Source organism: Trachypithecus francoisi, unplaced genomic scaffold (genome assembly GCF_009764315.1).
Source record: "Trachypithecus francoisi isolate TF-2019V2 unplaced genomic scaffold, Tfra_2.0 Lachesis_group10, whole genome shotgun sequence".
Classification (NCBI taxonomy): domain Eukaryota; kingdom Metazoa; phylum Chordata; class Mammalia; order Primates; family Cercopithecidae; genus Trachypithecus; species Trachypithecus francoisi.
In genome coordinates this window covers 108,529,444-108,545,680 of record NW_022681455.1, presented here as the reverse complement: position 1 = coordinate 108,545,680, position 16,237 = coordinate 108,529,444, and the positions used below count along the sequence as shown (strand labels likewise).

Sequence of the window (16,237 nt, the reverse complement as noted above, 5' to 3'; positions counted from 1 at the left end):
AAAAAGAAATGGAAGGAAACTCATGGGGTCTGCATGACTCACTTGAATGGCCTCTTTCTTTGGCCACTTTCCTCTCCAGTTGGGCCAGAGCCAGATCTAAGTTCCTTCCATGGGAACCTTGAATTGGGAGAAAGAATGACTCCAGTGCCACTTATGTTATAAACCAAGGGTCTATATATATGGGTCTGTTCCATTTATTTGGACTATGTGTTTATCATATTAATACCATACTGTCTTCATTGTGGCAACTTTAAAATAAGTTTTGAGGCTGGGCACAATGGTTCATGCCTGTAATCCCAGCACTTTCGGAGGCCAAGTGAGGCAGATCACTTCAGGTCAGGAGTTTGAGACCAGTGTGGCCAACATGGCGAAACCCCGTCTCCACTAATAATACAAAAAGTAGCTGGGCGTGGTGGAACATGTCTGTAATCCTGGCTACTCAGGAGGTTAGGACATGAGAATTGCTTGAACCTAAGAGGAGGAGGTTGCAGTGAACTGAGATCACACCAGTGCACTACAGCCTGGGCAACAGAGTGACACTGTGCCTCATAAAATATAAAATAAATGGCCGGGCATGGTGGCTCACGCCTGTAATCCCAGCACTTTGGGAGGCCAAGGCAGGCAGATCACAAGGTCAGGAGATCGAGACCATCCTGGCTAACATGGTGAAACCCCATCTCTACTAAAAATACAAAAAATTAGCCCAGTGTGGTGGCGAGCGCCTGTAGTTGCAGCTGCTTGGGAGGCTGAGGCAGGAGAATGGCATGAACCTGGTAGGCAGAGCTTGCAGTGAGCCGAGATCACACCACTGCACTCCAGCCTGGGAGATACAACAAGACTCCATCTCAAAAAAAAAAAAAAAAAAGAAAAGAAAAGAAAAAAAAGCAGAAATGTAAGACCCAGGCACGGTAGTGTGTGTCTTTAGTCCCAGGCACCCACCCTATACCCATTAAGCACTTAATCACCATATGCTTTTTTCTTTTTTCAACCCAGGCTGGAGTGCAATGGTGGGATCTTGACTCACTGCAACCTCTGCCTCACAGGTTCAAGCGATTCTCCTGCCTCAGCCTCCTAGATAGCTGGGATTACAGGTGCCCACCACCACGCCTGACTAATTTTTGTATTTTTAGTAGAAACGGGTTTTCACCATGTTGATCTTGCTGGCTTTGAACTCCTGACCTCAGGTGATCCAACCGCCTCGACCTCCCAGGTGGCTGGCCTGCTTTTTTTTTTTTTTTTTTTTTTGGAGAGAGAGTCCTGCTCTGTCGCCCAGGCTGGAGTGCAGTGGCGTGATCTCAACATCTCAGCTCACTGCAACCTCCACCCCCCAGGTTTAAGCAATTCTTGCGCCTCAGCCTCCGGAGTAGCTGGGATTACAGACATGTGCCACCACACCTGGCTAATTTTTTTTTTGTCATACAGAATCTGGCTCTGTCGTCCAGGCTGGAGTGCAGTGGTGTGATCTTGGCTCACTGCAACCTGTCTCCTGGGTTCAAATAATTCTCCTGTCCCAGCCTCCCAGATAGTTGGGACTACAGGCACATGCCACCACGCCAGGCTAATTGTTTTATTTTTATTTATTTATTTATTTTTATTATTATTATTTTGAGATGGAGTGTTGTTCTGTCGCCCAGGCTGGAGTGCAGTTGCCCAGGCAACTTGCACTGTTGCCCAGGCTGGAGTGCAGTGGTGTCATCTCAGCTCACTACATCCTCCACCTCCTGGGTTTAAATGTCCCACCTCAGCCTCCTGAGTAGCTGGGATTACAGGTGCTTGCCATCACACCCGTATAATTTTTGTATTTCTAGTAGAGATGGGGTTTCACCATGTTGACCAGGCTGGTCTTGAACTCCTGACCTCAGGTGATGTGACTGCCTCGGCCTCCCAAAGTGCTGGGATTACAGGTGGGAGCCACCAGGCCTGGCTGAATTTTGAATTTTCGATCTAGATATTCTAACAATTTTCCTGATCTGTGTGTGTATGTGTGTGTGTTTTTAAGTGTCTGTACTCCTCAAATGTCTTTTGAGTTTGGCCTGTGAGGTTATTTTTCCTGTGATGGCTGTGAAATGGGAGAAGTTGTGTGCTGGCCTTGGAGTTCCCCATCGTCCCCTCTGTGGTTGTTGGTTGGGTTGTAATGGCCTATCTCCCTGGCACAGCACCCCACCCTACCCCTGAGGCTGCAGAGTGTGCAGTGCCAGGGTGGGAGCTATAGGGAAACTTTGCAGAGCAAAGAGGTAGACTAAGAAGGCACCTGTTCATTCTTTATTTGAAAAATGTGTTGGGACTGGGAGTAGTGGCTAAGTACTGTAATCCTAGCACTTTAGGAGAGGTCGAGGTGGGAGGATCGCTTGAGCCCAGGAGTTTGAGACCAGCCTGTGCAGCATAGTGAGACCCTGTCTCTATGAGAAATGAATAAATAAAATTAGCCAGGCATGGTGGCATCTTAGCTACTTGGGAGGCTGAGGGGAGAGGATCGTTTGAGGAGTTTGAGGCTGCAGTGAGCTATGATTGCACCACTGCACTCCAGCTCGAAGTGACAGAGCAAGACCTTGTCTCTAAATTAAAACAAACACCTCTAAGATCTTAAAAAAAAAAAAAAAAAAAGTGTTGGGGCCGGCCAGATTTTGAGGATAACAGAGTGACGAGACCGACAGGGTCCTGCCCTTGCGAAGTCCACTGTGTAGACAGAATATTAATCAATGATTTCCACCAACCCATTTCCATCTGCAATGGAAACTATGAAGGGAAAGGCTCAGGGCAGCCCACTCCAGGTGGGGGGTGGGGTGGGGAGGCAGGGCATGTGTCTGAGAAATCTGGGGGGAGGTGGTGCTCCCCACCAAGACCTCCTGGATCAGGAGGTTTTTTGTTTGTTTGTTTTTAAGATGGAGTTTTGCTCTGTTGCCCAGTCTGGAGTGCAATGTCGCTATCTTGGCTCACTGCAACCTCTGCCTCCCTGGTTCAAGTGATTCTCCGGCCTCAGCCTTCCGAGTAGCTGGATTACAGGCACACGCCACAACACCCGGCTAGTTTTTTTTTTTTTTTTTTTTTCTTGAGAGGGAGTCTTGCTCTGTCCCACAGGCTGGAGTGCAGTGGCGCAATCTTGGCTCACTGCAAGCTCCACCTCCCGGGTTCTCGCCATTCTCCTGCCTCAGCCTTCCAAGTAGCTGGAACTACAGGTGCCCCCACCACGCCCGGCTAATTTTTTTGTATTTTTAGTAGAGACGGGGTTTCGCCCTGTTAACCAGGATGGTCTCGATCTCCTGACCTTGTGATCTGCCCGTCTTGGCCTCCCAAAGTGCTGGGATTACAGGCGTGAGCCACCGGGCCGGCCTTGAAGGTTTTTTTGTTTGTTTGTTTGTTTGAGACAGTGTTTCGCTCTTGCTGGAGTGCAATGGCGCCATCTCGGTTCACTGAAACCTCCGCCTCCCGGGTTCAAGTGATTCTCCTGCTTCAGCCTCCCAACTAGCTGGGATTACAGGCACCCGCCACCACGCCCAGCTAATTTTTTTGTATTTTTAGTAGAGATGGGGTTTCACCATTTGATCAGGCTGGTCTCAAACTCCTCACCTCAGGTGATCCTACCGCCTCAGCCTCCCCAAGTGTTGGGATTACCGGCGTGAGCCACCGCGTCCGGCCTGGATCAGGAGTTTGATAAGTGAGGGTAGGGACAGAGGCTAGGTAGATGTCCCCCAGAGTGAACAGTGGGTGATGCCCAGAAACTCCACAGGTCTCAGGTGTGAGAGAGAGAGATTTGAAGGGCTGAGGCTGTGAGTTGGGTGGCGAGGGATGCGCCTGCAGAGGTCGGGGTCGGGCCGCATTGGGCAGGGCCTTATGGGCCGGGAGCTAGTAGGATTTCCTTCGGAAGAGGCGGCTCCACGTGAGCAGGGGCGAGGGCAGGGAGTCCAGTAGGAAGGACGCTACTGTGGGCGGCCGAAGGTGGCGTGAGGGGCGGGTGGGTCAAGTCGGCAGGGCCCACCGCGGGGGCCCTGGGGGAGGGGTCAGAGGGTGGTAAGCTCGGGGGTCGTCCCGCGGGGCCCAGCGGCTCTGATTCCGCACCCCCCATCCCCGAGCTGGAGGCTAGTAGGTGGCGTATTCAGAGGACGCCACTCGAGCCACGCGAGGGAGAAGAGTGGAGATAGACAAGTAAGATGGGCTCTGGGGTTTTCTGATAGACAAAAAAATAGTAAAGCCAACTAGATAAGTAATCTGAAGCAGCAGAGAAGAAAGTGAAAGAAACGTTAGGAGCAAACAAGTAAACGGCTTGCGTAGAGGAACATCCAGGAGGTGAGATAGTCAGAGTAACTTAAAATGAAGGGACTTGGCTAAAGCACCCAGTGTACAGGCCCAAAAAGGCAAGCGGGGCAGGCGCGGCGGGGGAGGGTGGATGTGGGTGTTCTTCCTGCCGGGGACGTAGCAGCCCCTGGGGAAGGACCGAGAATCCCCAGCTGCCTCCAACAGGAAAGGCTGCGGCTAGAGGGCCCAGGGCTGGGACGGGACCTTCGCGGGGGTCCGGTTTCCAGGGTCGCGGAGAAGTTGGATGCTGACGCTTGAAATGGGAAGGAGGTATCCGGGGATGGCAGGAGGCCCTGGGCAGGTGGCTTCTGCAGTCCTGGGCAGGTCCGGCCTGCCCTGCCCAGTCCAGGGCGCAGAGCAAGGACACCCCACGACCCATCTCACGGAGCCCTAAAATAACCCCTAGATGGAAGTGTGTTTCCCCCATTTTACAAATATCGCATCTGGGGCTCAGAGAGGGCGGCCTCTCACCCGACGTCACACAGGAATCGGGCCCGCCCCCAGGCCGTGGAGCCAGTAGGAGTGCCCCCGCCTAGGGGTCTTCCCGCCACCAGGGCCCCCGCTCTGGGAGGAGCCGGCACGAGCCCCTCCCGCTCTCCGCCCCCGAGGGGCGGCCCGGGGGGCGGTCGGAGGAAGTGAGCGCAGCGGGGAGGAATGCGAGCGGGCGGGGCGTGTCGGCCCGGGGCGGCGGGGACAGCGGCGGGCGGCCAGGACGGCGGGTGCGGCGGGGCTGAGTGTGCGCGATGCCTCACTTCACCGTGGTGCCGGTGGACGGGCCGCGGCGTGGCGACTATGACAACCTCGAGGGGCTCAGTTGGGTGGACTACGGGGAGCGCGCGGAGCGGGAGGACTCGGACGGTGAGGGCGCGTTCTGAGGGGCCGTGGCGGGGCAGCGGGGCCTGCCACCCGGGGCCGCCATCCCGGGTCCGCGCCCGCACTTATCCCGGGACCTTGCGCGCACACGTCGGTGTGGACTCAACTTTCTCTGGTCCGCGCCGCAGCTACTGGCTCGTCACCCTGCGCGCGCAGACACGATTTTCCTCGGCCCCCGGCGCCCGCGCGGGGCCACTTTCTCCACCCCAGCCCCTCCCCTGTGGGCCGCGGGCGGGGGCTGCAGACGTGGCCGCCGAGGGAGGCCAGCTGGCCGGGCCGCCCAGCTTGGGGACAGGGCCGAGACCCCATCTCAGGCCCTTCCCGGCCCTTCACCTTCGGTGAATCCCATCCTCTTCTCGCCTCAGTTCCCCACTTGAGATTCAGCGTCTTTGCCTGTGAGACGACCCTCTCCCCAACTACCCAAACCCCTCCGTGTGCCTCTCTGCGCCAACCTGCACTCTGGCCAGAGTGTACCCACTGGGGGTCTATGGGTAACTGCCTGTGAGTGCGCCGGTGTAGATCTATAGGGACAGTGGGCCTCTGTGAAGCACTCAACACAAAGACGAACGTTGAATCCTCCAGCATCACCCGTGGGATAAGTACTGTTACTCCCAATTAGGAAGCAGTGAAGGGAGGGGTGGCGGTTATGTAACTTGCCCAGGGGCAGTCAAGCCTGGGTGTGAGATTCCAGCACCTTAACTCTTTAACCTAGGTGCCAGGGCCCGGAGGTAAGCCCCATATCCCTCCTCCTTCCTTCCAGCCCTTTCTCTCCACAGCCCTTTCTCTATCTCCTACCCCAAGAGGCCCCCAGGGGACTGTTCTTGTTAAGGCCCACCCTTGGAGTGCAAACACGGCTGAGGACATGTGTCTGTGTATGTAGTGGCCTGTGCATGTGTAATTGTGCTTGTACAAGTGTGTGGCTGTGGGTATCACAGGGTGAAGTCTGGTTCAGGTCAGGGCATTCTCACAGCCCCTGTTTCCTGCAGGGTTGACAGTGATGAGGATGGTGATTTGACTGATGACAAATGCCTGTGTGACCAATCATGATGGAGATATGTAGGAAGTGTGTGGTTGACACTTGCCACGTGACGGGATCTGGACCTCTGATCTGTCTGTGATGATGACTGAGGTGATCCATGCCTGATGTAAATGATGGCTATGTGTGTGTATCACTTGACTGCCATGTGCAGAGGTAGCACAGGACAGTGGCATGGGCTGCTGGACATTGCAGAGGTTTTACAGGCTTGACAGCTGTGTGAGTGCCCCAGCCTCCATGCCCTTGTCTGCCCCTAGCTTGATTCAAGTGGTCAAAGCAAAAGCCAGCATCCCTGCTTCCCTAACCCTGGGAGGACCTCTCTCCCCAGAGAGTGGACTGGGCTGCATCCCCAGGATCAGCCCTGGACCCGTGGGCAGGCAGAGAGCTGAGCCTAGCTGCTGGCCCCGCCTTGGCCACGCCTTGGCCCCTACAGGGTGACTGGAGGGACTTGGAGCTACATTGGCTGAGTCCTGCTAGATCCCCGCAAGCTAGGCCAGCTCCTCCCACTATCTCCCTTCCTCTTTCTCCTCCTCTTACTCCTTTTCCACCAGACCTTGGCTGTCTGCAGGATGAGGGACACCCTGAGCCCCGGTGAGTGATTCTCATCCTTGGTGGGGACTGCAGAGGGTCAGAGGGCACAAAGCACAGTGAGCCTCAGATCCATCTGCTGCCCCTTCCCCAGCTCGGTGCCCACACCTCTGCTCTGGGAGGTCTAGATGGGCTTGCTCATCCAGCCCATCTTGGCCTGTGGGCAGGGGGTAGGGAGGTCCTGGAGGGGGCACCTCAGGCAGATATCCATGTGCACAGGAATCAGGAGGGTCACCTGGATCCCCACCTGCCACTGATGCAGTCACAGTTGCTGGTGGAAACACAGTTGTGTAGCTCACAGGCAGTCCCTAGGCCTAGGCCATACTCAGATTTACTGGGGATCTCAAGTGGTGTCTAAGCAGCTTCGGCCTGGCAGGCATGTCCAGACCTGCCCTGGAATTTTTGACATGGCTGAGGCCAGAACGGGAGGTCTGAAGCTGAGGGCAGTACAGACATCCAGGCACTGCTTAGACCCTTACATTCCCACAAGCCCTTGGGAGCTTTGGGGGAACCCCGAGGAGTGCCCGCTGGGTGTCTGGCACTAACTGTCCCTTTTCTAGTGCATCTGGGCAGTTGGAAAAACAAGTGTTACGATCTCCACCTCATAGAAGAGGAAACCAAGGCCGCACAGGGAATAAGCAGGTTTCCCTGGGTCACACGGGGGAAGGGCCAGGAATCCAAGCCAGTCTGCCGCAGTCTGAACGCGAAGAGGCCTGGGTATACATACCCTGGCCAAATTGCAGCACTCTTCTCTATGTTTAAAGATTGTGCTGCATAGATGGACTGGAGTCTGTAGTAGTAACGGAACCTGCAGCTCAGCCCCCACCTGGCTCTGATGGACCCTAGGACCCAGATGTGGCCTTCTCCCTGGGTGGCCTTGCCTCTGAACATCTCTGAACTTCACTCTCGTTGTCCCTAAAAGGGAGTAAATGCTCTCTACTGGAGTGTTGCTGTGAGAACTAGAGACAACTTTTGGAAGGGCCTCGAGCCATCCTAGAGTGATGGCTGAAGGGACAAGGGATAGGCTAGGTCTTAGAGGACCATTTACAGGCATTTGTGGGGGAGCTGCTGTGTGCTCAGCTATATGTTTTCTGGATAGCAATACAGTGTCCCCAGAAAGACTAGGCAACAGTGATGGGGCAGGCTGCAGTACGTGAGTTTAGAATCAATTATAATTGATTTCCAGCCAGCTTCCACAAAAAAATCAGAAGCAATAGCCAACAAAAGAGTCTCCCCAGGTGATTGTTACTCTCAGGAAGATCGAAAACCATGCAGAGGAAGGGGGCAAGGACTCTGAGACGAGACAGATGGTGACTTTATCTAAAGAGTAAATTTAGCTTGGAGATTCCTGGCAGCCAAAGCAGAAAGAGAAGTAAGACGAGCTGTATAGCTGCCATTTTCTGACAAAATGAAGCATCTGATTTATCAAAAGGAGACACTTTTTTTGTCACAAAAATCCAAGAGTAATTTTCAAAGGCTTTTCACTGAAGGGCCATTAATGTCATTAGTGTAAGGGGCAGTGTTACTGGGTTTTCAGATTTTTCTTGGGACTCCTGATCCCTGAACAAGCATGGAGGGCACAGCAGATATCATAGAGTGTCGGAAGAGCTACATGACCTCACCTGGCTTTAACATGACATGGTGGACTATCTTGACCTCTGGCTGCCTTTGTCCACTGTACCATTAGCATTGACCTATGTGAATGTGGGACTGAGCTGCTTGGCTCACTTAGCTAGCCCAGGTTGCTGGGTGCAGCAGGTGTGCCACTTTCACATGCTGTGGGAAGGAAGAACTGACTTTGTTCCAGAAACTGTCATGGGCACACTTGATCTGTTAGTTTCCTTGGGGGATAAAGAATCCACAGCACAGCACCTGCTGAGTGGTTGTTGGCTCAAAGAAAGCAAGGGAAGCCTCATGCTGATAGCAAGAGATGTATCAGATGTAGGAGGATGCCTCACTCAGCATTCTCAGCTGCAGACAAGAGAAATGAATTGTGGCCTATGTAAACAGAAAAGGTTGGCGGGCATGGCCAGTGCAGAGCCCAATCACACCACTAGCCTGGGCTGGTGGTGACAGTTCTGTTGCCACTTCCATCACTGAACACCATGCCAGTCCTTCTAATGTCAAAACTGCATACTACTGCCATCCAACACCAAGATGTGTGCTTTTCATTTGCTGTGAGGCCTTGAGCCAGGGCCGGGGCTGTGAGGGTAACTGGGGTGGAGGGAACACTCAGCACCTAGAAAATGAGTGCCTGGCATCCTGCTTGGTGGGAAGCTGGGAATGGCACCCACTGAGACTCATAAGGGACAAGAGTTGGAAAACAGGGAAGAGTGAATGATGGGAGGCCAGAAAAAACAGTTGAGCTTTAGGAGTTGATACAGGCTTATAAAAAAGAATTTCACTCCTTTTGGCGAGATTTCTCGGAGTTAGGACACTGGCTCACCAGCCTAGGGTTGTAGGCAGAGGTTAGTCTGGGGCAAGTGGCGGGATCTGGGGCAAGGGGGTCATTGTTCTGCCCCTGCCAGTAGTCCTCGCTCCCATTTTTCTCCCTGCTCAGTCCGACACCCATCGGTCCGACTTTCTTAGGCGACCCTAGAAGGCTCCTGGCATCCACTTCCGCTCTCCACGGCCTGGGGCTTGCCCTGCCTCCCGGCATGCCCTGGGCTGCCCTGCAGGATGCCCCCGCGCAGTGCATAGTGGGGTAGCCAGCTAGCCACCTTCGTTCGGGCCATGGCAGCCGAAGGTGCTCTGTGCGGCTTCGTGTATCTGGAGGGCACTGCCTGGGCGGTCCCTGAGGACACCGAGCCCTTGGCATCCTGCACATTGGGTACTCCGGAAAGGCTGGGAAAGGGACTGGGGCGGGGAGGGGATCTGGGGGCGGGTCAAAGGCTAGCCCCGCCCACCCACAGGCCCCGCCCCTCAGTGTCCACATGTGCTTGTGCTAGGGTGCCTGCTCCCTCACCTGGATTCCCTTCACTGGAGGGAATGATGTCCCAGATTTTGGTCACTGGCCACTCTCTGGCTATCTCTGGCCCTTCAAGGGCATTGGCACGGTGCGATGTGGAAACTGAGTTCCAACTTGGTGACACTGCAGCTCCAAGTGCTCCACAGAAACGATGTTTTGGGGACTGGCTTTCTGGGAAGGGGCACAGGCTGGGGGGCTCAGAAAGCAGGCCCTGATTGTCCCTCTTTCTTCACAGGACATGGCAACCACAGAGAGAGCAGCCCTTTTCTTTCCCCCTTGGAGGCTTCCAGAGGAAGTGACTACTATGACAGGAACCTGGCACTGTTTGAGGTAGCTGAGGAGCCATTTTGGGTCACAGGTTTGGCAGACAGAGGCTTTAGCTAAGCAGTCAGGCTGGACACGTGGGCCTCCTCTGTTTGGCTCTTCCTCTCATCTTCTCTTGTCTTCCTGGCTCTCATGGCAGCCGGGCTGCAGTTCCCTTGGCCCTTTCAACTGAAACTGCCTTCCCGGAGGCCACTCACAACTCCACCCCCATTGCTACCTCCAGGACTGTTCACCTCTGACTTCCTTACAACCTCTCAGCAAGGAAACGCCTGCTTAGGATTTCCCAGCTCAGGATTTCTCCTCTTCTTTCCACTCCTGGTTCTTCTCCAAGTCCGTGGTTCTTCGCTCTCCCAAGGATTCTTCCTTGTCCTTCTTGGTTGGCTCTTCTAGCTCTGTCTCCCTCTAGTTCCCTGAGGCCTGGTCCATTTGCAGCTTTAGGGGATACCTCTCTGGAAAGATTCCCAAATATCTGCCTCTGTACTTGAGTTTTATCTTCTTCAGACTCAAGCTGAGCAGTGAGATCTGGATTTAAAATGTAGTTTAAGCTCCTAAACTCTGACCCACGCGTTCAGCCATTGCATGGCTGAATAATGGAGACTCCTTAATCTCTCTTTTTTTTCTTTTTTCGTTTTGAGATGGAATCTCACTCTGTTGCCCCAGGCTGGAGTGCAGTGATGTGATCTTGGCTCATTGCAACCTCTGCCTCCCAAGCTCAATGATTCTTCTGCCTCAGCCTCCCGAGTAGCCGGGATTACAGGCGCCTGCCACCACGCCTGGGTAATTTTTGTATTTTTAGAGACGGGGTTTCACCCTGTTGGCCAGGCTTGTCTTGAACTCCTGACCTCTAGTGATCCTCCTGCTCGGCCTTCCAAAGTGCTGGAATTACCACTGTCAGCCACCACATCCGGCCGAGGCTCCTCAATCTCCACATGTCCCCAAGGGCCCTCATCTTCCCCTCTCACACCAAAGCAACTTCTCCCTGTGTGTTGATCAGAAGGGAGCTGACAGAGAGGGAAAAGCTAAATGTGGGCAGGAGGCAGGTGGAGGCACAGCATCGAGAAGGCTGCAGGAGCAGGGATCATCGCCTAGACCTCGGTGGGGCTGGGGAGCCTGAGCTCTGGGAGGCCTCCTGACCTGGGAAAGCAGCAAGGTTCTGCAGTGAAGGCATTGGCCCAGCCCCGCCTGAGGATGGGCTGGAGGGTCAGGATCCCATCTCTGCGACTGATGTGGGTACTCGCAGGACTGGGGTCAGGGGAAGACCATCCAGGGAGATCAGGGTTTGGGCAGACAAGAGAGACTTCACTTGTCCCAGACATCACTCTTTTGCCCTCTTTTGTTCCCTGAGGTGACTAGGGTGACTTTTTGTGGGGAGGGTAGGCGTGAGTCCTAGAGGTGCAGCCATAGCTGGGAGGTGGCTGCGCAGAACAGGCAGGATGAAGTGTGCCATTGCCCGCCTGCCAGACGTGTTCTTCCCTGCCCTCTCTCCCCTGAGGCAGGTGGTTTTCACAAATGGGCTGGCAGTGATTGTAGCCAAGGTGGGGTAGAGAAAAGCAGCCGTGGGGCTGGGCCTTTTGAGTGCCACGTCCTGGGGTGTGGTGTCCACACCTGTCCAGTTGGATGGCTTGGGCTTCCCCAGGCAGGAACTGGGATCGGGCCCAGGCCTGTCTCAGGGCTTGGAACAGGGCCAGGGATCAGGCAGCTGGCTTCACACAGCTGGTACCCGCCTGGCCCAATGCCATCTTGCCCTGTGGCTCTGTTTACAGGAAGAGCTGGACATCCGCCCAAAGGTATCGTCTCTTCTGGGCAAGCTCGTCAGCTACACCAACCTCACCCAGGGCGCCAAGGAGCATGAGGAGGCTGAGAGTGGGGAGGGCACCCGCCGGAGGGCAGCCGAGGTGAGCTGACTGGGGCAGCAGAGGGGCCACACCTGGGAAGACAGACACAGCACCATGGAATTGGCTGTTTCCCCACATGGTGGTGAGCACACCAGGGGAAGTGGGTGCTAAGCATGGTGAGCAGGGAGGATGGGCACTGAGTGCCTTGGCTCAGGAGGCTTTAAGAAGTGAACTAATGAGAATCTCCCCAGGGACAGAGGGCCAGGGAGGCCCTCAGGAATGACGGCGGGAGACACAGCTGCCTGTACTCAGCCTTTACTGTGTGCGAGGTACCACACCAGGCAGTGGGCCTGGGTTCTCACATGTAATCTGTTCAACAAAACCAAGAGGCAGGTGCTACTATACTCCCCATGTTTCAGATGAGGAAATAGTATCAGGGACATTAAGGAACTTGTGTAAAGTGACTGAGCTAGACAAGATCAATGTGTAATGCTGGGAGATGGATTCGTGGATTTTTATGGGAGACAGATTTGTGGGATATGTAACTACACAAAATGCCAGATCAGTGACATTGTGTGAGGGTGGCTAAGGGTGTTGCCCTTGGAGCCAGGAACCAGATTGTCTCTCGGAGGTCATGCAATTCAGAGCAAGTCACAAACCCTCCTGCTGCTCACAGTGTTGCCCAAGGCTCCATTGGCAGAACCCTCCAACAACCCCCTGGGTTCCTTGAGTGCCAGGGTCGGGGGACATGTGTATGTGATCGGAGCCTATGCTGCCTTACGGGGCTTCCCTGTCCCACTTTTTGGTCACTAATCCAGTTCTCTGGCCCTTCAGCCCTCCTCTCTGGGGTGACTGTTACCTCTTTGCCTAGCTCCTCTGTGTCATTGGGCCTCAGTGTAGCTGAGGGCTGGGGATTTTTCTACATTTTTCATTTGGAGGCTAGGGACCCTCCCTCTCTACATACTGACTCCCTGAGGTTTGGGAAGCAGCAGTGTTTTGGGAGGAGCTGAGGTCTGGCACTGGCTGTAGTATTCTCAGAGGTTGGCACAAGCAGAAGGAGCTCCTGGCTGGGATAAGCCAGGCCTGCAGCCTCACGCCTGGTTGTGAGATTTGGGCTTCTCTGGGGTGGGGCCAGCAGAGAAGGTGGACCTCACTGAAGCACATCTCTTACCTTGCCCTTCAGAGAGGCAAACCAGCACACAGACTTGACCCTGACCCTGTCCAGCCAGGTGTGATTTTGCTGGCATGTTCTGGACTAGATAGTGGAGAACCCTCACTGCATCTGGCCATGTCTGTCCAGCACTGCAGGAGTGTCTCAACCTCTGAGAGTACTCTGCCCACAGTGGTGACAGGATCCTTAGGTCAGAGCCTCATCCCTGTCCCTTCAGGCCAAGCCAGGGAGCTCATGGCGGGGAGTGAAGAGGCCCCTGAGAATAGGTAGTGCACATCCCAGCAGGAATGTGGGAGGGATGCATGGGCCAGAGAAGACCCATCATCCCTTGGCCCAGTGGGGAACCTGTGAGGATGCTTAGCTTAGCTATCCAGCTTACCTGGCCCCAGGGTAAGGATGGGAGAGGGTGGCTGGGTGTCCTAGCTCCAATAGTTTTTCCATGGAAGAAAGAGGAGCATTGGCCGGGCGCAGTGGCTCACGCCTGTAATCCCAGCACTTTGGGAGGCCAAGGCAGGTGGAGCACAAGGTCAGGAGATCGAGACCATCCTGGCTAATGTGGTGAAACCCCGTCTCTACTAAAGATACAAAAAATTAGCCAGGCGTGGTGGCACGCACCTGTAGTCCCAGCTGCTCGGGAGGCTGAGGCAGGAGAATGGTATTAACCCGGGAGGCGAAGCTTGCAGTGAGCCGACATTGCGCCACTGCACTCCAGCCTGGGCGACAGAGCGAGACTCTGGCTCAAAAAAAAAAAAAGAAAGAGGAGCCGGGCCAAGTCTTTAAGGAGTTAGTAGGAAGCTAGGGATCTGGGGCTGCTGAGCCGTGTTCCTCACCCAGGGCAGGCCCAAGCAGAGGCCTCGGAAAAGGAAGGCTTGAAGCAGGAAGGGTGGGCCTCCAACCAGACCATGCCAAAACCCAAAGCAGCCTCTCCCCAGCAGCTTGTCCAGCTCCAGCTCCAGCTCTGGCCTGATGACCTTCTGAGGCTGCCAGAGGTTATTTGGGGATGCAGAAAGCATTTCCGGCCCGCCCTGCCCTTTCCCACACTGCCCTTTTCTTAGAGTGACTCAGCTTGGGATAGGGGTGGGACTGGGAGCTCTTGCTGTTGCTATTCCGTGGGTGGCATCCTCTGAGAAGGGCTCAGACAATGCCCAGATGAGGGGGATCCGTCCCCTGCACTGCTCTACGCAGGACAGTTTGAGGAGCCATTTGTTTTTGCTGAGACTTTTCTGAAGTCCTTTAGTTTGCTCACAGGTCCTGCCCCAGGCCAGGACCCTTCAGGAGGGGCATTAAGGAACTTGTCTAAGCTGACTCAGCTAGACAAGATCATGGCCATGGAGTTCTCTTCTCCGTAGCTTCTGGGCAGCACAGATACTCTCTCGTGGGGCTTCCCTGTCCCTTCTCCCTGAATGACGTTCATTAATCCAGTCCTTTGGGTCAGTGAGGAGGCTTTGTTGGAGTTCCAGTGGAAGCTGTCAGGGCCACGTTGTGGAGGCTGCACTCTTGGGGGCCCAGTGCCTCAAAAAGATGTCAGCCAGCCTCTGTGCTCTCAGTCTGCCCTGGCCTCCTGGCTGGCCCCTACTCTGCCCTAAATTGAGAAAGCCTGCCTGGATTTGCATATTAGATCTTCCTCACCTGCCCTAAAGCCTGAGCACTTTCTCTGTAGGATTTTCCCAACAGGATGTCCCAGGGGCTTCCAAAACACCACTCACTGGGTTCAGAAGCACCTTTTGGGTACCTGCAGGGCCTGCTGGTGACAGAACCATAAACAAGCCAAGCCTGCCCTAATATGGTCACAAAACATACAAGTACATTCTGTTACCATGACCTGTAGTGACTACTGTGATAGGGAGTATCAGATGCCGAAGGACTGTGAGAGGGAGGACCAGCTCCACCTAAGGCAACCTGGGGACATCTTCCTGGGGGAGGTAACAGTTTCACTGAAGAGGAGTTTGCCAGGCCGTGAGGCAGGGCCGACTCTCCCAGGCAGAGTCCAGCACATTCTCGGGTTCGGAGAATCTGAGGGACCCATGTGGTCAGGGGCTGGGGCTAACAAGAGAGGTGATGGGACATGTCTGGTGGCCCAAGCCAAGGAGTTGGACTGCACACTGGATTACAAGACAACACAGAAGGTTTTCAGCATGGGTGATGAGATTAGACTTGCTTTCAGAGACCTATTGTAGCAGCAGAGTGGGCTGGAATGTGGAGAGGTTGACAGGCTCAGGAGGATACCACCCAGGTGCCTGCGGTTCAAGGGACTAAGGCTGGGACAAGGCAGGCGGATCTCAGGGCAGCAGGGAGACAGACTGGGTAGGAGTTAGTGTCTACCAGGACTGGAGTTGGGGGTTGAGGAGAGGTAGGGCCAGGGATGACTTCTGGGACTTTGCCTTGGGTGACTTACGGCCTACTGGGTGAGAAGGTGGAGATCTGAGACAAACCCCTCTTTCTAGAAGTTTAACAGGATTGAGGAAGGGAAGGAGGCAGTACCTTGAGAGAGAGTTAAGGTTCTAAAGCTCAATGTGGGTTTTTAAAAAGAATCAGGTTTTACACCTTCCCAGACTCAACTGTCTTCCTATATGAAAGTTAATAGAGACATCCTAGCTGTCACCCCTACCTGCTGTGTTCCCCGGGGCCCCACCGGGGAAGGGGGCCTGCTGAGTGACTAGGGCTGACCCTCCATGGTGCATCCCTCTGATGCTCTACTTGCCCCCTCCCTTCGTGTTCGTACAGGCGCCCAGCATGGGCACCCTCATGGGGGTGTACCTGCCCTGCCTGCAGAATATCTTCGGGGTTATCCTATTCCTGCGGCTGACCTGGATGGTGGGCACGGCTGGTGTGCTACAGGCTCTCCTCATCGTGCTCATCTGCTGCTGCTGTGTGAGTGTCCTGGCGTGGCAGGGGTGGGCTGGGCGTGGGCCATGGCTGCCACCACAGAGCCCACCCAGCTGAGCTGCTCACCCAGGCCCTCCTTCCCACAGACCCTGCTGACGGCCATCTCCATGAGCGCCATTGCCACCAACGGTGTTGTTCCAGGTCGGTGAGCGCCACTCAAGGCCTGGTGGAAGAGAAAAGGGCCCAGAATGTGCCTTGACCTACCTGGGAACCCCCATAGCACACCCCTGCCCCAACAGTTCTGTAGTGGGCTCCCAATCCCT

The 16,237-nt window shown here is 54.9% G+C and overlaps 1 protein-coding gene across 4 annotated transcripts in view; it reads left to right on the top strand.

Moving 5' to 3' along the window:
* Positions 1 to 4,006: 4,006 nt before the first annotated feature.
* SLC12A4 (solute carrier family 12 member 4) overlaps positions 4,007 to 16,237 on the top strand; it is a 25,003-nt gene continuing 12,772 nt past the window's right edge. The window contains exons 1-5 of one of the 4 annotated variants that reach the window (XM_033219746.1): positions 4,007 to 4,143; positions 9,994 to 10,088; positions 11,846 to 11,977; positions 15,813 to 15,959; positions 16,061 to 16,115. In XM_033219746.1, the coding sequence (XP_033075637.1) occupies positions 15,822 to 15,959; positions 16,061 to 16,115 (193 nt within the window). In that variant the 5' untranslated portion in view covers positions 4,007 to 4,143; positions 9,994 to 10,088; positions 11,846 to 11,977; positions 15,813 to 15,821. Of the gene's footprint in view, positions 4,144 to 4,432; positions 4,564 to 4,912; positions 5,152 to 9,993; positions 10,089 to 11,845; positions 11,978 to 15,812; positions 15,960 to 16,060; positions 16,116 to 16,237 lie in introns of those variants that run through there. The other 3 variants (XM_033219747.1, XM_033219745.1, XM_033219748.1) reach the window with 3 other exon arrangements.